The sequence below is a fragment of the Leopardus geoffroyi genome, chromosome B1 (assembly GCF_018350155.1).
Source record: "Leopardus geoffroyi isolate Oge1 chromosome B1, O.geoffroyi_Oge1_pat1.0, whole genome shotgun sequence".
Lineage (NCBI taxonomy): Eukaryota > Metazoa > Chordata > Mammalia > Carnivora > Felidae > Leopardus > Leopardus geoffroyi.
The window spans coordinates 78,941,942-78,966,044 of NC_059327.1; the positions used below are offsets into that span (position 1 = coordinate 78,941,942).

At 39.6% G+C, this 24,103-nt stretch overlaps 1 protein-coding gene across 2 annotated transcripts in view; it reads left to right on the top strand.

The window, feature by feature from the left end:
• The window catches only part of NR3C2 (nuclear receptor subfamily 3 group C member 2), a 351,781-nt gene that overhangs the window by 259,461 nt on the left and 68,217 nt on the right, over positions 1-24,103 (top strand). For both annotated transcript variants that reach the window (XM_045466119.1, XM_045466126.1), the window contains exons 5-6: positions 20,204-20,551; positions 22,296-22,440. In XM_045466119.1, coding sequence (XP_045322075.1) covers positions 20,204-20,551; positions 22,296-22,440 — 493 coding nt within the window. The remainder of the gene's footprint in view (positions 1-20,203; positions 20,552-22,295; positions 22,441-24,103) is intronic.

The following is a 24,103-nucleotide window of genomic DNA, read 5'->3' on the forward strand; positions in this document are numbered from 1 at the left end:
AAATAAGCTCTTCACATTCTTGCTGAAAAATTGAACTTCACTATGAAGATTCCTGGCCACCTTAGAGGTTTCTAAGTCATTTCTGGTCTTAGGACAACTGAAGCAGCTCTGGTTGGTCTCCTCAGAACATGTGCCATGTCTCTGTCTCTTATCACTCTTGTAACAGATGCTAGGAAACGTGTGTGAAGAAAGGGTGGAACTTCGGGAGCCACTTTCTAGGAGCTCTCTCTCAGCTCCTTTCAGTTCTTGAACCACCATAGCATGTTACTATTTCCCTCAGAAACTTCAGAACTCACCTGCAGCAATGGCCTGAGAAGCCAGGAGACAAACTTGTGTGAATAATATTTTTAATGTTTTTATTCTTGAAGACCTCTCCACACAAAGTTTTCTTAATCTAGAAAGACTCAAACTAAGCCATTGCTAATTCTAAAATTAGTTCACCAGTGAAAACTCAGTTTCATCTTTATTTGGCATTTCATGATAATGACTTAGAAACATTTGCATATGTTAAGTAGCTCACTTTTTTTTTTTTTAATTTTAAAGCAGACACTTAAAACCTATAGAATAAGAACACCTTTCCATTCTGTATATACTCCTATTTTTCGATAAATTGAGTTAAGTTAGAAATTTTAAGCCAAATTCAAAAGATAATGCAAAGGAACAACAGGAAGCCCAAGAGGACTGTGTAATTAAACGATCAGTCATTCTTGGTTCTCACTGTATATCACGTTCATCTGTCAAGTCTTTGTTTTAAACCCACTCACCCGTGCCCTACTCCCAGAGACCCTCATGCAGTAAATCTGAGGGAGCACGGGCATCTTTACTTTTAAAATAGTATGCATTGTACATCAGTACACTAGAGCCAAGAACATCTGTTCTAGGGGTTACTAGAACACTGGCAGCAGTTTTCTTAGGATAAGAAAGCCCTTTCATTGTTTGTTTTTTAAATGTTTATTTCTTTATTTTTGAGAGAGAGCGAGCATGCACACGAGTGAGCTTGTGCTTCAGGGAAGGGTCAGAGAGAGAGGAGTAGTTGAGAGTCCCAAGCAGGCTCTGTACTGTCAGCCCTGTCAGTGCAGATCCTATTGTGGGGCTCAAACCCACAAGTGGGAAATTATGAACTGAGCTGAAGCCAAGAGTCAGACCCTTAACCAACTGAGCCACCCTGGCGCTCCTCTTTTTTTTTTTTTTAATGTTTATTTTTGAGAGAAAGAACATGAACAGAGGAGAGGCAGAGAGAGAGAGGGAGACACGAAATCCGAAGCAGGCTCCAGGCTCTGAGGCGTCAGCACAGAGCCCAATGTGGGGCTTGAACCCATAAACCATGAGATAATGACCCGAGCCAAAGTCGGAGGCTTAACCATCTGAGCCACCCAGTCGCCCACCCTCATTGGTTTTTTTTTTTTTTAAAGCACCATTGTTTTATTTATTTTTTTCTACTTAGCATTACTTTTCTCTTTTTAAGTAAATCACTAATCAGCATTTGGAAAATATTTCTTTATCAGGAGAGGTCCCCTAAAAATGATATTTGAAGTTAATATATATTTGTATTTTCCTTGTCAACTCTAACAGCCCTTCAAAGGTCCATGTTAGCTTTTAGTCCACTGACTATTGGTTTGTGCTTTTCTAAGCAATAACTTTTTAAATTTTACATTTAAATGCTACAAATATTTGGGGACAGAGTGTTCAGAATGCAAAGATGAAGGAAGGTTTCTTATCGTCAGAGAGGAAAAGTCTGAAACAGTGACCCTACAGCTCTCTTCTGGGGAGCCAAGAGTGAGGAAAGAGATGAGAAGGCTGAGAATAATCTCAGGAAGGAAACTGGGGGGTGAGAGAGTCCACGGAAAGGTTTGTGATTTTTTACGAGAGAAGAAACAGATTTAGAAATGCCATCTTAGGTGTCACCTCACGTTTGTTCATTTGCTCCTACCTCATACCCTGGACATGTGTAGACATTTGCCCCCACTGAGGAGAGAGAAAAGGAGCTAGGTTATATCTCCTCCCCCCACTTAGAGTGCCCCATGCCAGCACTGTGGCTGTCCCCTCTCAAGCTGGTAGTCAGTGGGTCAGATGTTTGTGTATGTGGTGTCGTCCAAGACCTCAAGTGGGTCTGTTCTCCACACTGTTCTAAAGAGCAAAGGACATCTTGACCCACTTCTCCATTCTTTCCCAGTAGAGATGGTTTGGTCACATCATTAAACTCTTTTCAGATAATATTAGTGATGACATATTGTTGGCTTTCCAGTTGTTTCATGATTAAACAAAAATCCTTATCAGGCTTTAAATATTATATAAGAAATTTGATTAAAATACTCTGGAATCTAAGACAGATTCAAAATAAAACTTAAAAGACTTAGCTGTATTTGATTTATTTACTCTAAGGTTCACTAACTGCCCCATTCCCAACAAGCTTTCATATCCAGTAGGTCAGTTTTTTTCAAAATGTTTGACTCATTTTCTTCTTTAATAAACAGAATCTGAAGCCTCCCCTTAGGTTATTTGGAATTCAAAATAAATAGGATCCCGTGACTGAACATAACACAGCGAACACAAGGCTTGGTTTGTTTTCAACTCACATACACCCCTTTCGCCTCTACCTGCTTACCCTGCCCCTTGAAAGGTTCTGTGCCGCTCCTAGGCTCTACCCTGTGTAACTAGTCCTTCCAGCTGCTCCAGTGTGCCCTCCACACCGCCAGTGACTTCTCCCGCCCACAGCTCCCTCTGGTCCTGAGCTACAGAAAAGTTCCTGCCAGTGAGTCTCAGTGGTTTGAGTGACAGCACACTTTGTCAGGCACAGCAAAGTCCTCTCATTTGCAGTAGGCATAGGAAGGCCAAGAAAACCACCTGTATTCCTATGTGACCACGTTTCCTATCAGTGCTATAACAAAGTACCACAAACTGAAAACAACACAAATTTGTTGCCGTATAGTTCTAGAGGTCAGAAATCCAAAATGGGTCTCACTGAGCTAAAATAATATATCAGCAGGCTGTGTTCCTTTGTAGAGGCTCAAGGAGGAAATCCATTTCCTTGCCTTTTTCAGCTTCTAGAGTCTGCCCATATTCCTTGGCTCATGACTCTCTTCCATCTTCAAAGCCAGATTAAAGGCATCTCTCCTACCTTAATGTATTTCAATCTGTAGGGTCCCTTCTGCCCTATAAGATAATACATTCACGTGTCTGCCCTATAAGATAACACATTCACGTGTTCTGGGCATTAGGTGGTAAATGTCTTTGGAGGACCATTATTTTGCCATCACACTATTAACAACCTATACCCATCAAAACACACTGCTGCTTTGGGATTTCTGGATTGCTTCCTGACTTGGGCCCTCTGCATACTCACCCAGCTCATTCCCCTCTCCCCTTACCCCCTGGCACCACTTCTTTCCATGAAGCCACTCTGATTTCTTGCTCACAACTTTCTGGTTGTGCCTTTGTCCGCACAATTCTTAAATGGCCTACATATTCCTTCCGTATGCTAATTAGTCTCCATCACCCACCCCAGGCCTGCTTCAAACACTGCATCACCTCCACATTAAGTGCAGCCCTCACAGATCAATCTTTTACACAGTTGGAAAGAACTTTCACTCCCTTTTAGGCTGTTCCAGATATTGTATATGTATGTATTTTATTAAGACTTCTTGTATAGAGTTTTTTATTACTTCCTTAGATGAAGTCAATTAGTACCTCCTCTGTGCTTCCAAAGCCCCTATTGTAGCATTTATCAGTTTTTATTACAATTATTTGTTTATAGGTATTTCATGCCAACTAGTCAAGAATTTCTTAGGAGCAAAGTTGTCCCTTTGTCTTCATATCTAGAGCACTTGGAACAAGTCGGTCAGTGTTTAATAAATGCTTACTGAATAAATGAGTGAATGAGCCTGCAGTTAAACCTTGCACATACATAGCTAAGCTGACTTTAGCAAAAAATTGTAAGTTTGGTTATATAGTTATTAAAGGCACAGTAGGCTTCATTTTGTAAACAGTCCCATAACAAAGATTCCAAGGATGATATTTTAAGAAATTTCTATAAATATTGTTGTTTCCATCCCTTTACCAAGAAGGTGCAGTTTCCAAAAAAAACATATAAGTCTTGATCATAATGTTGACTTATATAGTATAATTTGGCAACTTCTTAAATGATAACATATTGCAAAAAAGTTTTTGTGTATGTCTTCATTTACTGATGAGGAATTTTATGTGATTTTTGAACTTCCAAATTATGCTTATTTAACCACAGTTTTTGTCCCCAACATGAGAGAATGGCCATCTTGGGATAGCTCTTGTAGCTATTAAGGTGGAAATTCTAGCCCTGGTCTGGTAATTTGTAGTGAAGTTTAAGTTTAAGGTCAAGAGAGGCTAGTTTGAGTTGACCTGGAGTGAAAGGGCTAGAGAAATGAGCCCCCAAAATAAATTTGAAAAGACAAAGCCAAGAGGTAATGGAAAGGAAACACAGGAGTAAGGGAAACCTGAGATGAATAGGTTAAGATGAAGATTTAGTTGAGCAGCTTAGTGAGATCCTAAATCCCAGGGATCATGAGCTACATCAGTGGAATCATGGTTTCCAGAACATTTGTAACCCTAGGTCAAAGTCAGGTATATGTACTGATTTCAGGTGAGAGAGGGACCTATCTTCCCAAGAACTTCGCTAAGATTGACAGAAACAAACGCTCAGCCCATGTTTGGGTGGCCAGTTGAGTAAAGCAGAAATAAGCAATGCTGTGTTCATGACCATAAACCTGAAGATAGTATTCTGGCTCCATTTCTGGGAAATAGAGAAACCTACAAGCTGAAGAAGGAGAATGTTATCAGACAGTATCTGTGAGGCCTCCACCCATTAGGAAAATGTGTGCCTAACTAACTGAACAGCATGAAACCACACTCATGATTGAAGTAACTCTGGGCAGGTTATACCTGGAAATTCCTTCACACAGTAGTCAGGTTTAATTGCACACTTAATTTCGCTGGGCGAAGGGCTAGCATTCATGGGATGGGGAAAAGGTGCAACTTCCGAAGATGAGAAACAGGCTATAAACCTAGGGGTGTGCACCTTTTTCCCTCCAGGTGGTGTCAGCAGGATGTTGACCATGGGGAGCAGTGCCAGCAACACAGCTGAAGGAAGATTATGCTTTGTTTCATTACAGGAACAGATATTCTTTTAATGGATAGTTAGTAAGGAAGCCTATTGTATAAAGCCCAGCTTGAATTTTAATGTGAGAATGTTGAAGTCAGTCAGTCATTACTCATTTTTTTTTATGAGTGTAATAACCTACAGGATATGCACTTGTCAGTCAGTACACACACCCTTTGGGCGTGGTAGGGCACTTGGCCATGCCTTTTAAATTGTAAACCTGCTGCTGTGATTACACTAAGCTGCAGGAACTTCTCTAGTGCACTGTATGTTGTGCCCATGTTGCTCGTAAAATACGTTTGTGGTGTGGCACTGGTAATAAGACTTGGATTTCCAGAAAACAAAACGTAAGTTTTAAATGTATGGATAGGTTCCAATCCTTTACAACACCGGTGACACAAATAAGGAATTCTGTATAGAATTCACCTATCTGTAGAGAGCAGGGGAAAACCTTCAGTGCTTCATCTGAAAGGGCATGGCCAGCTCTCAGCTCCAGACATTTGTTGCCATGGGAGAAAACAGGCAGATCTTGTCAGAATTTAAGATTTCTTTTTGAGGTATCAGAAATACAATTTTTTTGTGAAATATGCCACATTCTGAATGATGAAAATGAAGGGTTTTTTTTTGTTGTTGTTGTTTTTTAATTTTACTTAGCTTACTTTCCAGTTTGTGACTTTTGCTATCAAGGAAACTAACTTTAGGAGCATCATAAATTAGCATGCTGCTTACTTCAGTTCTCATTTGCTTGTTTTTATATAGTCTAGGAATTTAATTATCTTTCTAGCTTACTGTTCCTGTTTTTATCAACTTCCGTAGCGCAGACCAGTGGTTCTCAATCAGCAGCAATTATATCCCTTGGAGGGATATTTGGCCAAGTCTGGAAATACTTTTGGTTGCCACAACTTAGAGTGAGAGTGTGCTACTGGCCTTTAGGGGAGTAGAGGGCCAGAGATCCCGCTAAATTGCATAGGCCTCTACGTTGCATAGGACAGAACCCAACAACAAATAGTTTTGTGGCCCCAGTGATACGATTGAGAAATCTTCATGTAGACCCTGTTTTTAATTTCTGTGTATCCCTCCTTCCCTTCTTACTTGCCTTTATTTTAAAGCACTTTTTCCCAGATACTCTGTTTCCTCTTCCTGGAATCTCATTCAGAACCTTTAGGTTGGTAGTTGTCAATTTCAGAATGTAGAAAAAATCTACATGGGAGTTTCTAAAAAATGGAGACTCTCAGCCCCCACTTGTAGATATTATGACATGTGGTTCTGGGGTGGGCCAAGATTCTGCTTCTTGAAATAAGCAGGTGATTCTAAGGAAGACCGTGCACAGACCACAGTGAAAGTGGTAGGACAGCCCTCGTTTTCATGATATCTGCTTCTCTCCACTTTTTTTGGATCCTTTATTAGTTGAACTCCTTAACTATATTGTTACTTTTACTAAGCCTTTAAAAATTACATATCTTTTAATAGTTATTTACACTTTGGGAAATAAACTAAAATATTTATGGACAATCAGTCATCCAAGTAGCTGAATAATATATCTTACAGAGTTTCTTTCCAAAATTTCTGGTCTCTTTTCTCTACTTTTTTTGTAATATACTATATGTCTTTTCACTGGTTGATAGTGCTTCCCTGAAAATAAAAGATTAAAAACTTGAAAATATTAGAAATAATCCATGTAAGTGATTCCTTGACCAAACTGATGCATATGAAATATTACCAAAAATTGAGATCATAGTTTATGCCATGTAGTTGTTCCATGGAGGCAAAAAGGGGAGGGCATTTATAGGCACATAAGAGCTATTTCTCCAAATGCTTCCTGGAACTCAGGAAAACTACATGTTTATGCAGATACCTGCCTTCAGGAGCTTCAGCTCATGACTGGCATCCCATGTATTATAAAAATTGAGTTCAAATCACAGGACTTTGATAGGTCTACAGCAGCTATTCAGTGTCTTGTTGAAATTTATAATTAGAAGGATACGTGGCAGTTATTTGGATCATTTATCAAGGCATAGCCTCTGGGATGTCATTACCAACACAGATGTCCTTCCACACAGATAAGACAACTTACAGTCGCTGTAAGTTGCAAACATCGTTGGTCTGCTAACCAGCTTGCCACCAAGGGTCATGGGTAACTTTGTTATCCAACTTTGACCACTTCTCATCATAATCCCAAAGAAGCTATTTTTAAGAAAGCTGGAATTCTATCTGGGTGGCTTTGTGTTTATTGGCAGATATTAAAATAGTTATCGAATGTCCTGGGGAGAGGTCATTAGCTTCTCCCTCATAATATTCATCAAATGTTTTTCATAATAAATAAATACAGGTAAATGTCTTGCTGAGCAAATGTGTTTTCACGGGTTTCCCTGAGCCCCTCCTCTGTAAAAATCCTTATGGCTGACCCTACCAACAGGCTACTGTACTTGAAATGGTGAGGCCATGTGTAGAAATCCCCTTTACCAGTTGGAATCTCAGTGAATTCATCTTCCTGGAACTTTATTTCGTCTGACTTAAAATGAGGAGATTAAACTGGCTGATTTGTGATGTTCCTTCTTGTTCTAGAAGGCTATAACTCTGTTAGAGTGCTCACAATATAGATATCCAGCGTTGAATCGTCGGGGGTCCATCTGTGGCAGGAGAAGATCACAGCTTTTCTCTGCATCCCTACCCCTTCCCCAAGGATGTGTCAGGGTCAAGGGCAGAATCATTTCCCATGATTGCATCCACAGAAAGGAAATCATGCTGATGTGTCAAACTCAGCAGTACAAATTGGACCCTAAGATTAGGGATGGAGAGTACCTCTTTCCTGGATCCTGTCTCTAGTCTTGTTATTCTATGAAGTTAAAGAGGTAAAACACTTATTTTTGGCTTTTCCCTTTTTCATCCCTCATTAGACTTTCTCAGGGTCAGAAGTGGCAGGGCTGCCTGCCCTCTCCTACTGTACTTGGCTTGCTGCTTCTTGGAGGGCACCTGACCTGCCTTTGTTATCATACCAAGGCTTCATTGAGCCCCTGGCTGCAGTTATTTTCTGGATAGACTAGCCTAGCTCATTGGGGCTTGGGGTGAAACCTAACATACTCTCTATTTCCCTTAACAGCTTTGTTAGAGAATGGCAACTGTAGTCCTCACGTTAAGACATATAACCAGTTTTTGAATGTCAGCAAAGCATTCATTTATTTATCTTCCCTTTTTTCCTCCTTTATTGCTGTGCAATAAAATGCTTAGACAAGTTCTGAGCATGAGAATACAGAAACCAAACAAATGAATGTAGAGTGTATCATTATTCTGGGCATTATCTCATGATGTTTTATTCTCTGTGATCATGTCTGTAAAGGGAGAATAGTTGAATCTAAATTTTTTTTTTTTAATGTTTATGTATTTTTGACAGAGAGAGACAGAGCATGAGTGGGGGGAGAGCAGAGAGAGACGGAGACACAGAATCCAAAATAGGCTCCGGGCTCTGAGCTGTCAGCAGAGAGCCTGATGTGGAGCTCAAACCGACAAACTGTGAGATCATGACCTCAGCTGAAGTCGGATGCTTAACCACTGACTGAGCCACCCAGGCATCCCCTGTTGAATCTAAAAAAGAATTTCTAGGGTTGCTTGGGTAGCTCAGTTGGCTGAGCGCCTGACTCTTGATTTCGGCTCATGTCATGATCCCAGGGTCATGAGGTCAAGCCCTGTGTTGGGCTCTGTGCTGAGCATGGAGCCTACTTAGGATTCATATTCTCTCTCTTCTCTCTTTTCTCTTCTCTTCTCTTCTCTTCTCTTCTCTCTATCACCCCCCCCATTCCTCGCCTCTTGCGTGTGTGCTCTCTCACACACACACACACACTCTTTCTCAAATTGAAAAGAATTTCTAATCCTAACTCTGGGCCCAAAGAAATTGCTATTAAAGAATACAAATTCTTTGCAGGGAAGGTTATAGGCTTGTATCATCCCCATTCAGTTATGGAAGTTAAAAATTATTATGGACGCTAAAAATTGTGTTTTACATGGTGTGTAACTTAGAACCACTTGTCTGTTTGAAAATCCTAGCATGAAATTGGCGCTAACCCAAATCAGCAATGAGGAACTGACTCCTAGCAAAGACCTCTGCTCTGGGGTGACAGCCGTGGGCTACCCCATTACACTAGAAGAGACTTGTTCTAACATCAGCAAAGCCATCAGTGAAATTTATCATCAAAGGCACCATGAATTCTTCCCAGTTACATATAGAAGTGTTAAAAATCACAACATGCTAGCAGACTATGTTTTAAATGAAGGGAAACCTATCTTTGGAACATAAGCAGAATACCGATAGGAAAATGGTAGGCAATTTGTGAGAAGAAACCGTAAGTGTTTTTTGTTTAATATCCTTATTGTAAATGTGACATTACTTTAAAAATTACTAACAGTGGCATAAATATGAATTACAGCACAAAAGGAAAACTTCCAGAATGGCCCAATTATCCTTCCGGAACTACTTAAATCGTCTCCAGAAGACCTCTTCAGGGCAGCTCATCTTCTAGCTCTGGCAGAGATGGGCTGACTTGTTTTCATCTAAATCTACTGTTCTTTCTCCTCTGTGAAGGCAAAATAGATTATAAGGAATCCCTCAATATAAAAAGGGATCTAATGTTTACTTCTCCTAAAAGTTTCTTTTGATGAGTTAGCATCATATTTATTAAGAACTTTCTTAAATGCTTTCTTGGACCTTTTGCTTTTAGTGTAGCTAAGTGATATACATTTGAATAATATTTTTGAAACTTAAGTGGAAAGCGTATTCTTTTAAAGACTCTTTTTGTCCAGCCTGCCGTGCTGAATTAGGTTTTGAGAGAGTCACCAAAGCTCTGGAATTTACACTGTGGCAGAATACCAGATGAAAAAATAGCCGTTCATCTTCTAAACAGAGCTGCGAGGTCAGGCATGTGTGTCTGCCCCCACCCTGGCATGGCTCTGCTCACCACCAGGCAGCTGAGAAGGCCTCGTCCTCAGCAGGGACCTGAGACCTGCCAACACAAGACATCATCAGAGCGCCTCAAAATGTTTTAGTACTAACTCTGTGTGCAGAGAAAAGTTGGAATGAAACCATGAGAAGCAAATGTAAGAGAATCACTTATTCAAAAAAGGCCATTTGGTTTGGCTCTGCTTTATCTGGGAGTTTCCAGACCAATTCAGCCTGTATCCTGAAGAGATCCCAGCCTAGAAAAATAATTTTTTTTCAAGTACATGCATCATTGGCTACTATTAATTCCTAATTTAGACTTATTCTGATAATGTCAGTGGAATAAAATGTAGAGTAATATTTATTTAAAATGCATAAAAGATACAAACATTGACATTCTCTCTAACCTCAGGCCTATTTAATTGTCCCCCCCCCAACTTGAGTGGCATCCTGTTAACTCATTAACATGTACTTATTACACTCATCCTTTTTTTATATTAGTCTTAGCTTCTAATATGAATATATATTTTTTAATTCTGCTTGGCTTCTTTATCTTGCATTTTTAAAATGTTAAAACACTAGACTAATAGTAGTCAGAAATACAGAATGTTTTCTGTGTTATGCCAGTTGTGAAAAGTACGTGTCTATATCAATTCATGGTATTATTATTCTGTGTTTTGTTATCTAGTTCAATTCTTTCTCTTGCTAAGTTTTAATAATTTTTAATCATTCAATTATAATCTCAACATTGGTAGTCTCAACTAGAACCTAGTCAGTTTACTTTTCATGTAAATAATGTAAAGTGTTACTTATAATTTGCTTAAAATTGAGACAATTTTATATAAAATATGCTGTTAAGTAATAGTCCATAAAAGATAATTAAAACTATAATGATGTGGCTGTAATTCTTTTACAGAAAGAGTATTGAGCTAAGGATAAAATATTTTGAAAAAAACTGGTATTGGAGATAAAACTATTCTCTTAGTCTGCATATTTTTCCATTCCACTCCATAGTTTTTAATTCTCAGGTACACAAATAGTAGTCATAAAAAAATCTGAAATTGAATTTAAGCATCTTCCCTCGTTGCATTAGAATTCTCGAATACTTGCAAGCCGTAAGGTCACTGGGTACAATTAAAGGGTCCAAGACGAAGAAGCCATTGCAATGAAGTGAGAGCAGATGCTAAGAGGGAAAAACGGAATAATTGAAACCTGCCTAAATGTGACACTCAGGCAAATGTTAAAGCATTATATTTTAAATGTTCTCTGAGAGCTTATTTACAGAATGTTTTGCTGAAAATATTATAAAGAAAAATGCCATTAACCTAGGGTAAATAACCTCCTAGTATATCTATTGGATAAACTTTTATAAATACATACATACAATTGCTTAAGGTAGATCCTATTTAGCAGACTTGCTGGTTTGAGGAGGTGTGCATGGGGCCCTTTCTATGGGTTTTCTGCCCAGCATGTGTTCTAGCATCTGACCAGTTCTTTTTGGCCTGAGCCTATGGAGGATCGTACTGGGGCTCAGGAAGGCACAGTAAATTAAGCTGTGCACTGTAGTCTGTTTCCAGGTCACTGCCTTCTGCCTCTTTCTCATACCTTATTCACCCTTTGACCTTGTTAGAACAGTAATGTTTCTTCATAAAACATCCTTAATGAGACTATTTACCTTGCATACCCAATGAGATCATGCTTTGTGTAATAAATTCTGTGCTCGAACATATGCCAAGAAGGCAACCCTTGCAGCTGTTAAAGAATTAACTTTTTAACTGAGGGAGGGAACTTTTGCTTGGCGTCCACAGCTATCATGGCTCTGTTTTTCTTATTTTAAGTATGTTATAAAACTAGATGGAGGTTTTCTCTACTTTTTTTTTTTTTTGCTTATTTGTTTGTGTTTTGTTTTGCGTACACAGTTGTATCAATCTTGAGCATGGCATAGTTATTCCTAAAGAATGCGAATTTACAAAGCAGATAAATAATGTGTATTTTCTTAAGAATGTTCATTTGATTTCAAATATCTATTTGTGCAAAGAACTCAACTCTCAGGTGCAATGGAACTTAGGAACTTTATTTTTAATCAGAAGTAGTAGGTTCTTCCCCCATGAATTCTACTTTTCATACAGACCAGTTTGAATTCTGCCTCTTGGTATCTCCTTCCATCAGGATTACGGTGTCTTCACATGGAGCAAAAGCATAAAGCCTGGGTTGCCTGCTACAGGAGCAGCCCCCGAGTCCACAGAAGTTGACTGTTCTGCCCAAGGAATTAGGAAAGAAAATATCTTGTGGATTGGTACAGGCTGTTATATGCCTCCTGTTAAAGAGATTAATAATCTTTTCAGTACAGGTAACCTAATGGTAACCTTGCCGAAAATTTAAGTCATTTGAGGGCTTGGCCCTTTTTCACACCCCTTTGGCCTCTTGGTTTGATGTCATCTGCAAACGTAATGGGGTTCCTCTCTTCTGTTTTCCCATGTCATTACAGTAGCCCACCACCTGCTGACTCTGCCACAGTCACAAGTGCCATCCTTGTGACCCCCTGCAAACCACTGCACCCCCCTGTACGACGGGGATGACAATAGTACCTACCCCACAAGGCCCTTAGGAGGATTAAATGAGATATTTTTAAAAAATGGTGTCCTAGCGCTTAACATACAGATCCCCAATCAATGGTAGCTCTTTACTATTGCTTTTTCCCCACTAAGAAAATTACATAGTCTCAGGATTAGAAGAAAATCAAAGAGCCCATTTTAAACACAGAACTAAAGCAAACAGTCCTGTAGCTTATAGTGGTGAAACTGTTTCTAACAAACAAGGTGTGACTGCTGGGGGATAGGGTGGAAGAGAGCATAGAGGACTTGACGTGTTTTTTTCCATGGTGCTGGACCTTTTTCCAGGCATGCATTCTGACATCGCAGTATTTGTCTTTTGAGCTTATTTTGGAAAAATACTTCTAAATTTATTTCTCACCACATTTATAGGGGTAAGGGATTTATTCCTGTTTCTCAAACAAATATGAACCAGAGAAGTTCCTTTCAGACAAATGAAAGGCCGGAACGTACAGTGGAGGTCTGATTTTCTTCCATTGTGGGGCCACTGGATCTCAGTAACTCATTGAATCACGTTTCTCTACCTTTGGACAGAACTGCACTCAGGCAAGCAGGATGCCTGTCTACCTATTACTTAAGAGTTTTAGAAAATAATATTACGTGCTCTTGCTGGTAATTCATTCCAGGCTCTCTCCATAATGCATTCCAGAACACTTGAAGGAAATTCTCCTGATATCTAATCTCAATCCCTTCTTCTGCCCTTTAAACCCTTTATATCTTATCTTAACTTCAATGGGGATAGAAAGCAGATCCTCACCAGGGTTTGCCACGTGCCTTGTTAAGTTTTTGAAATTGCTATTTCGTCTCTCACGTCCCTCCTCACCCTCTACTGTAGAATAAGTCGATCCCAGTCTTTTCCCACTTTTTTTTCCTCTTCACTAAGTATTTTTTGTCCAGGGCTTTGTGGGTAAAAGATTTGTCATTTTGTTGTTTCCCCTGAGACTTCCTTGGGGGTACGTATCAGCATATAAATGGCAAGGTACAGGTAGAAGGTGTTCCATGTAACCAGCCCACCGTCCACCCCAGCTGGCCTTGAGGTGCCTGCTACTTCCCTGCCCCACCACTGCTTACAGTTCTGCGGGAGTAGGGTCCCAGGGGCGCCACGGGCATGGTTAAGCGTCTGACTGTCCGTTTCGGCTCAGGTCATGATCTCACAGTTCGCGGGTTCGAGCCCCATGTCAGGTTCTGTGCTAACAGTGCAGAGCCTGCCTGGGATTCTCTCTCTCCCTGTCTGTCTGCCCTTCCCATTCTCATACTGTCTCTGTCTCTCTCTAAATAAATAAATAAACTTAAAAAAGAAAGAAGTCGTGCCACAGAGAGCTTTGGAACTACGATTTATGCTCAGTCCTGCCACTCAATCCTATGGCAGTCTCTTGCTTCAATACAAACCTACCACCAAGAGGCCATTTCTCTGACATTGTTTCCTCTTATAAGATTCTTGCTTGATTTAAAGTAGTCTCAACCTGGCCAGACCTCGAAGACATGCTGCTTCACCTTCATAAGTCTGGCTGTCTATCTAGCCCCCAGAAGTACCTCGTAGGGAGGTGCTGACTTTGCACCTTTCTGACTTTGTACCTCTGGCAGGGAAAGTGTCAGACTATGTCATTGGGGGTTGTCTTCAGAACCTTGTTACCCTCTCTGCACAATTAGTGGACCCCTATTCTGACTGCCTCGGATTCCCCTGAGTCTCTCTTCTGAGATTTGGCTTCTGGTCTGAGGGTCTCCCCTCTTTGAGGGGAGGTCAGTTGTGCTTAAATTTGGGTGGATTCCCAACACAGGAAGGTGGCCTGGTCCACATGGGTCTTCCGTAAAACATGAATCACACTGGAAGCAAACCAGGACATGGTGGGAATTAATGGCAGAGGGGTATTGTAAATTGTGACCTCCCGTAGAAAGATACAACAACTTCTCCTTGCCATTGTCTGACTCTCCAAATATATTGTCAGTACCACCGACCCCAAACTTATCATTGCCCGCTTCATAGACCTAATTACTTTCTTATGTATTGATCGAACGTCCCCAAGATGTTATCTCTTGTCTAGGCTCAGATCTTGTTACTCAACATTGCACTGCTCACAAAAACAGCATACCTCTACACAGTGGGTGGATATTGGTTACCTGCTAAGTAGTGAATAAATATATTCTACAGTAGCCACAAAATTGTATTTATTAAAGATACAAAGATGTCTATAGATACCCTGTGCACATATTAAAATTAAACATATGGAGATCCACTCATTCAGAATGTCTTTTTTCCTCAGGTTTATTGAGGTTATGATTAACAAATAAAAGATTATATATATTTAAGGTGTACTACATGGTATTGTGATATAATGTGCATGTATAATGATTACCACAAGCTAATTTGCATAATATGTCACCTCATATAGTTATCATCTGCGGGCCTGTGTAATGTGGAAAGTCTTTTAATGTGGTCAGAAGTTAGGTTTGAGTTTGTCTTAGCATGTGTTCTATGCTAATAACATTGATAATGCCTGTTAATTTATTAAATTTTGTACATTAACATGAGACTATTCAGAGATACTTTTTAAAACACTGTCTTCAAGTTCTTTAACCACTCAAGGAGTATTTATAAACAGTTGAAATGCACTTTTTTATTATCCATTGAGAAGCTAATCATTTATTCCTAAAGCAGTGTAGGCACATTGCCCCTAGATGGTCGCCCCACTCCCATTAGTATGTACTGCCTTGGGAACAATATGTGCTCTTTTTCCTGTTAGTACCAGTTAGAGAGGTTTTGCTGCAAAACTATTAAACCTATAGAATGGTGACATTCCTTCCTTTGGTTCTATGACACAGAAATACTCGGTTGTCCCCCTAACTCTCTGAGCATGTCTTCTCTGGCAGTAGGAAAGCAAAGAGAAGCCACGCAAACAAAGAGGATGAGGAGGATAGGACAAACGGGAGCAAGACGAGGGTGGCAAGAGAGAAGAGAGAGGAATGGGTGGGTACTGTTACTGTCCTGTGGCTTCAAACCAGAAATTATATTTGGCCCGTGAACAGAAAATCCATGTTTTTGTATAACCTCAGTCTATTCTCTCTAATGTTTACTGCCAAGACCCAAAACTTCAAGACATTTCTAAAATGACAGAATTCTCACTTTAAATTTCTCCAGTGAAATGTCATGATTGAAAAAATCTCATACTAGTCTTTTATTCTACCCCAGAAGGGGCAGGGGGAAGGCTGTCCTAATTACCCATTTCTTGAACTAAAATATCTCTAATTGAACATACTTGAGAAAGATCACGATGAAAGTAACATGAACCATGGGAGAGTCCCATCCCACCATCTTACTGTGAGATGCAAAAATGAAATCATTCCTATCCAGCCATCATTCTTCCACACCAGTAGTTTGTCAAAAAGTATGTTACAGGTCCTGTCCACCTTGGGACATAGAGTAAACCACAAAGGAAGACCTACCATGCCATGTCTCAAGGCCTTTGTGAATCATGAGATCTCAATGGGAATTCTTCACACTTTTTATAAAGTTCCACCAGATGCGCCCTGCTTGCTGTTCTGCATATTGGTCAAGATAGGAAGCAGGGCCTCCCCACTGCACAGCCCCTGGGGTGGGGGGGGGGGGGGGAAACAATCGTGGAGAGCCTATAGAGTTCTGGCCTCCAGCAGTGCCAGGAAAAAGTAGCTGCCCAGATGTTGCTGGTAATTAAGGACTTGGCAGCTGAGGGCAGCCAGGAAGCACATACTAGTTACTGTAACATCCACATAGAATGAGTGAAACTCCTTTAGGTCCAAGTGGGACTGGGACATGTTTAAATTCACATTAATGTACCCCTCCATGCACCCTCCCCCCCCCCCCCCACACACACACATCTGTTGCTGGCACTTAAGAAATGAAGTGTGGCTGTGGCCACCTGGGAGCATGGGTCCCCAAGCCCAATGCCCATTAACTCCATGTTAATTTAGTAAGGTGGTTTGTAGGCAGTGCTAAGACCCCCAATTTATGTTCACTGATGCTTTGGATAATGGAAACATGCTTATTAAGGATCTTTGGCAAAAGATTTTCCTGCGTAATTAGCAAACATCTTAATTATACACTTGGATTTGAAGCTGTGGCTAATCTTAAAGTATAAAAATAATGCAAATTAGATAAAGAAAGAAGGATTAGAAGGGAAACCATATAGCATAACTCCATTAATAGAGTATAATAATTTATTAAAGTTTCTCAAAATGTGAATTTGAAATAAATTCAGCATTTATTAAGTACCCATAAGCATAATGGAAAGGATGTTTTAGGAATGTGTAAGACACTATTACCAACTTTTAGGAACTTTCATTTTAGAATATAACACGTATTAGAAGAGCAGCATAAACTTTCCAAACACTTTAGAAAGGCTACTTCGAGTAATATAAGTATAACTAATTATGTATCTCCCCGTGCTTTTAGAAAAGATATTGGATGGATACACATGGCTGCAAAATCTACACACTGAAGATATTTATTACCTTGAGCTGTTTAAATAAATATAGATTATTACTCAGTTCCAAGCGTGTCCCACATATATTCCCCAAATCATAGGCTAAAGTTAAGTGTAACTGAAATACCAAACATAATGTTGATAATCTCTTCAATAGGTTATGCTACAAGCCATAGCCTTGTGGATAAGTGCTAGAGAAAATGTTCATGATATTTTATAGCATTGACCTTAAGTCAGCCATGAGAATAAACACAGCAGTATAGACCTAAGGCCAAAAAGAAATATGATTTTTACAATTAATTTGCAAGCAAATATCACTTTTAATAAAATTTGAAACTATAACCCTTGGCTGTTGCTAGTCAATCAAATTACAGTTATCATCAGATGTAGTCTTATAAAGAAGGAGGACATTTTAATGAACTGGAATATTTTTAGTATTTGAAGAATTATGGAAAGAATGGAAGTAACACTGAAATATTACTTCAGGTGTCAGCAGTAACTTTCAACATGGTTTTATTTTTCTTATGCAGTTAGCCCTCTGTGACATAGGAGAGGGGAGCCTTATCGTCTCCATTTCTCCTTGAGGCTTAGAGAAAAGTTTATGTGACCCAGGCAGTTCCTGAGTATCTAAGTATGCTATCGATGAGGCACTTTGCTGATTTTTTTTCTTGGTTGGTGGCTCACTCATTTGTTTGTCAGAAGCATCTTAGTTACATACCGTAAGTTTAGCACTACTGTGCAGTACTTGTCGACAGCTTCCCATTAGCACATGTGAATATGATACATTCGCTTTTCATTAAAACAATTCCAAACATCAGATTTTTTCTGCCAGAAATCTTTTATTGATGGAGGTAGTCTGTAAAGAAATGAAACGATTTGAAATGACTGCTTTAAAATTGTTTTGCTAATTTTAAAACTCCTTAAAATATAGGAATTCTATCTTTTAAGCCCAGTTCCAGTGTTTAATAGATGTGTGGCAGGTAGATCTATTGTTGGCCAGTGGCTTGTCGTTCATCTAAATCGGTAAGTGTTTCTGTGATGAATGTGGTAAAGATTAATGGCCATTATTGTAATCATGAATGGTTATTTCTAAAATCAAGCTAATTAGTGTGGCATATTTCTCCTCTGCATTAAACGTGTATGCTAGAAGTCCCTCACATGTTTGAACTAAGTAGAGTTTTGAAATTCTTCAGTGAAATTGAAAACCTTACAGGGGCGCCTTACAGGATGGCTCAGTCGATTGAGCGTCATACTTTGGTTCAGGTCATGATCTCACAGTTTGTGGGTTTGAGCCCTGCGTCAGGCTCTGTGTTGAAAGCAAGGAGCCTGGAGCCCGCCTTGGATTATGTGTCTCCCCCTCTCTCTCTCTGCCCCTGCCCCTCTCGCACTCTGTCTCTCTCTCAAAAATAATAAACAAAAATAAAATAAAGAAAACCTTACAATTGCAAATAAGTTATTACTGTAGCTCTAAGCTCAATTTGGCATTTCTAAGCTTTCTTTTCTTTTTATCCTTTAAGTCATACATCAAGGGGCACCTGGGTGGCTCTGTCAGTTAAGCATCCGACTTCGGCTCAGGTCATGATCTCACGGTCTGTGAGTTCGAGTCCCATGTCAGGCTCTGTGCTGACAGCTCAGAGCCTGGAGCCTGCTGCAGATTCTGTGTCTCCCTCTCTCTCTGCCCCTCCCCTGCTCCCCTGCCCCTCCCCTGTCTCTCTTTGTCTCAAAAAACAAACAAACAAACAAACAAACAGTTATCTGTCTACCCATTGACCCCACATACCTGCCATCCAAAACCCAACCTCCCATCTACCTTCCAGTCTCCCTTACATCTCCCCATTCTTTCATTTCTCGTCTATTTTAAGTGCCCTTGAGAAAAATGAGAAAGAAAAGCAGTTTCTGTTAAAATTAATACTTACTGATCCTTTGGTTTTAATTAAAATGACCACATTATATTTATTGTCCAAAATATGGCACTTGTAAGAATAAACAGGGCATTATTGGTAATCATGCCGGGAAAACCAGCATAAACCAGGACTGTTCTGGGTAAATCAGAACATAATGTCACTCGTACATAATAAGTTCTCCTAAAAATCTGAAGTGGGATTCTAATATTGTAGTATGATATTTTTTAGTTGGATTATATGATATGTGAATTGTTGATTTGTATTCAAAATATAGAGTGGGTCAGATTTTTAAATATTGTATATGTGTGCGTTGGTGTAACTTAAACATGGTTTTTTGCAGCATTAATTCCTATACATGTAGTTAGCTTAGTAGTTAGCGCTCCAATTTGAAATCATCTAGATATTTAATTTATTCCATCTTGTTGCCTTGCTTTGGGGTTGATTGCTCTCCCATTAATTCAGTGGAAATCTATAAATCACTTTCTCCAGGTATAGCATTCACCAGCGTGCCACAGGGGCTGTAAACGAGGAGGAACACCCAGTCTTTGTGTTTCAGTGGTTCACAGTGTAACTGGGGATTAGGGCTAGCAGAATTTATGCCAAATAACCGCATAAGCCATCGATGACACATGGACCAGAACAGGAAGAGTAAGTGGTAGAGAAGTACAGGAACTAGTAAAGGGGCCAGCAAAGCTAATTAGAGGGAGCAGAGACTGCATTAGAAGAAGACCCATTCTAGCACTTGTTGGCAACCTGGTGGAAAATAGGTGGGAGTTACTGGTTTATATAAGATTTAATGGAGACATATGTAACTTATTAGCATATGAAGTAATTTTACCTTCCTCTGAACGCTCATCTCTATCATGTGTTAGCTGTGTGATCTTAGACCTACCTATTTCTTAACCCTTCTGGCCTGTTTCCTCATTATAAAATAAGAAACTTAATGGTGCCTACTCATAAAATTGTTAAATTGGTTAATTAATATAAAACATTTAGGACTGTGCCCGATATTAGAAAATCACTGAGAAGGCTCTATTTCTGTTACTGTGACAAGACATCTTTAAAAGAAAAGTAGTCAACTAAGTCAATGTTTAATTGTAACTTACCTCATGTAAGGTATCCCAATCCTAATTTAAATTTTCCCTTATTATTTACAATTTCTTTTACAGCTCGAAAGTCAAAGAAGTTGGGCAAGTTAAAAGGTATTCACGAGGAGCAGTCACAGCAGCAGCCCCCGCCCCCTCCCCCACCCCCCCAGAGCCCCGAGGAGGGGACAACGTACATAGCTCCTGCAAAAGAGCCCTCGGTCAACTCAGCGCTGGTTCCTCAGCTGTCCACAATCTCACGAGCGCTCACGCCTACCCCTGTTGCGATCCTTGAAAACATCGAGCCTGAGATCGTGTATGCAGGCTACGACAACTCAAAACCAGACACAGCCGAAAACCTACTCTCCACTCTAAACCGCTTAGCAGGCAAACAGATGATCCAAGTCGTGAAGTGGGCAAAGGTACTTCCAGGTAGGCATGCCTCTCCTTTCAAGGTCTGCATCCTGAAGAAGAAAAGTCAGGGCAACACATTTCACCATCTCCCCAAGAGTGCAGTTGGAGTTATTCTGTCACGTCCTCATACCAAATTTTGTAATCACTACCAAACTAATGAAGTGTGTAGGGAAAATCTGTCAATGTGGTCATTTCTCCTGAGCTGTTAGGGCTAAGGGTTCTGTTGTTAATCTATGTTTCTTGTGCTGGTGATTGAAATAGGACATTTCCACCTCGAAATATCCATAAGGTGAAATACATTCTGTTTGTGAAAACGCAAGTTGAGCCCATTATTAGCAGCTCATAACCAGGGCTAATCTGAGCATAGACCAGTAAACCATGACCTATCAAGTAAGTTGTAGGAGATCCTGAAAGACTGTTCTTTCTGAAAATATCATCTTGCCTCCAGCACCCTTTAAATTGTCCTTGAAATCCCTACTGTAGTCACTTTTTATGCTATATAATTTTATTAATAAAGTCCTTCTTAATCTACAGAAACATCACTTAGAATTGTTATCACATTGTCCCAGTTCATTAATCAAAGCAGTTTCTTGGGGCGCCTGGGGGGCTCTTTCTGTTGAGCATTTGACTGGATTTTGGCTCAGGTCATGATCTCACGGTCATGACATTAAACCCTGTGTCAGACTCTGCACTGGGCATGGATCCTGGTTAAGATTCTCTCTCTCCCTCTCTCTCTGCCCCTCTTTTCCACTCGCACTCTCTCTGTCTCAATAATAATAATAATAATAATAATAATAATAATAATAATATAATGTAATTTATAAGCAATTTCTTGGATTACCTATGGTCAGCCAAGAGGCATAAGAAAAAAGATTGGGGAAAGCTCTGATGATTGGGTCTGTGAAGAGGAACATGCCCTGGTGAAACTCTGCAAACAGAAGAATACCATGATGTCCCTGGGAATACAGGGGGTGAGAAAAGGAACAAAAGATGAGCTGATGTAAGCCCAGAAATGAAGACTGTAAGAGAGAGGAGGACAGATGCCAAAGACACTTACTCTACTTTATACCTTTCTTGAAGTCCAGTATTCTCCCAGACGAGGGGAAACAAGGAATAGTACTTTTTCAACCACTGCAAATTCACAAAAGTTAACTATAGATATGTAGGAGTTGACAGTTATTAAAATAGTCTTTATTTGAATGTTAATGTGAATAGGATGAAGCAAGTTTTACAAGTTAACACAAATTCTTTCAGTCTAACCAAAGGTTTTAGACTATTACCCACAGTGAAGCTGTCTGAACTCCCTGGTTTTGTTTGTTCTGGCAGTTCACCCTCATTGAAAGTTTAGGGTGAATTTAAAATGAAATGTTGGAGAGTCTGGGTGGCTCAGTAGGTTAAGCGTCCAACTCTTGATTTCGGCTCAGGTCATGATCTCACGGTTCATGAGATTGAGCCCAAGTGGGGCTCTGCACTGACAGGGAGGAACCTACTTGTGATTCTGTCTCTCTCTGCCCCTCCCCTGCTCGCACACACATGCATGCATGCGCTCGCTCTCTCTCTCTCTCTCTCTCTCTCTCTCTCTCTCTCAATAAATAAAATGTTAAACAGGGCCATGCCCATGGTGGGTGCTCCTTAAATGGCTATTGAATTGATCTGAGTCTGTTAGAGAAAGGTGACTATTTGGGGTTGCCTTAAGAAGCGTCTTCCTGGGATGTACTTAAATGCTAAGTGTATTTCTGTGATTAATTGTTCTGTTCTTCAGGATTCAAAAACTTGCCTCTTGAGGACCAAATTACCCTAATCCAGTATTCTTGGATGTGTCTATCATCATTTGCCTTGAGCTGGAGATCGTACAAACATACAAACAGCCAATTTCTCTATTTTGCGCCAGACCTAGTCTTTAATGAGTAAGTACCTATTAATTAGCCTTCATAAAATAACCTGCAGAGTTATTTGTTATGCTTTTTTTTATGATTTCTAAACATAAATCATATGTATATTTGTGAAAGAATCCACTGACACTAGCATTTTTAAGAGTAGAAAATCTATCATTTAAGAATTTAAAAATTACTTTTTGCAAAATTATAATGCACATGTCTGAGTATATATAAATCAGTTTATATAGATCTCATATAATATGTGGGAATTGTCCCAAAAGAAAGATGATCCAGTTGGCTCTAAAAACTTGACTGGTACAAAGCCACGATTAATAGAAAACAGTCTCTTTTGGTATCTACTCCAGTTGAGAAGACTATCTAATTTCTAGGAAATGTGAATGTATGAAGTGTCGATTTTTATATGCATTCATACAGTGGTTCTTTTGTTAACAGTATACAGCTGCTCAATGTGTTTTCATGACAATCATAATTATCCTTCTTTGCAATCATAAAAGAAGCCGAAATGTTGTTCTGTAGTGAAACGTTTTTAGTTTTATGACGCATTTTAAAAGATCAAAAGAACTGTAAGAGATATTTCTTTGGCCATGAATTCCTTCCTATGTTACGTTTACATTTCAACGCCGTTCTTATTCCACGTTAGCACATTTCGCATATGTTTGTTTCCAGCAGTGCTTCTTTGTAATTGTTGGGTCAAGAACAACAATTATATACCTAAAATTTATACCTAAAATAAAAAGGAACATTTGAATTATGATAGTAACCACATCGGTATTCTAACAGATGGCTCTGTCTAGAGATAGGAAAGTAAGGGGTTCTGGTAAGGAAGGAAGTGCATAAGAAATAGGTTGGTGATAAGAGCAATGCAAAAGATTGATAGTGGACACATAGTGCCGAGACACCTAAATGGTACCAGAGCAGTTTACCTAGGAAGTCCAGTTCACTCAAGTATGGCATGTCACCAAGACCATTTCATCCCAGTATAAATTGGGAACATCAACTGTTGGTTCCCAAGGTGACCCTCCTTTTGGTGATTAGTCAGAAAGAATACTTCTACTGCACATAATTTTTCACCAAAAGAGTGAAGCAAGGCTAAACAACCGACATGCACATTTTCATTTACTTGTGTTCCTCATTAATCAGCTGATATTATTATATAGCAAGGCTTTTTTTTTTTTTAATATGGTCTATAAACCAAAAGAAAAACACATTAAGGGAGGTCATTGCTTTAATTTTTTTTTACTGTCTGTTTATTTTTGAGAAAGAGAGACAGAGTGTGAGTGGGGAGGGGCAGAGAGAGGGGGAGACACAGAATCCAAAGCAGGCTTCAGGCTCTGAGCTGTCAGCACAGAGCTTGACATGGGACTTGAACCTCATAAACTGTGAGATCATGACCTGAGCCAAAGTCAGGGGCTTAACCAACTGAGCCACCCAGGCATCCCAGAAAGTCCTTGCTTTAAATGGAAGTGTGGGTAAACAAGAATTGCTACTTGGGCCATCCAGCATGTCTCCATTTGACTTTAACAGGAGTTTTAAATGATCCGTTCAGTCCTATTTAGCACATCTATTAGAAGTTTTTCTCATAAAATACATATAACTTAAAATTTTTCCATTTTAATCATTTTTAAGTATATAGTTCAGTGGCGTTAATTACATTCACAGGTTGTGCGACCAA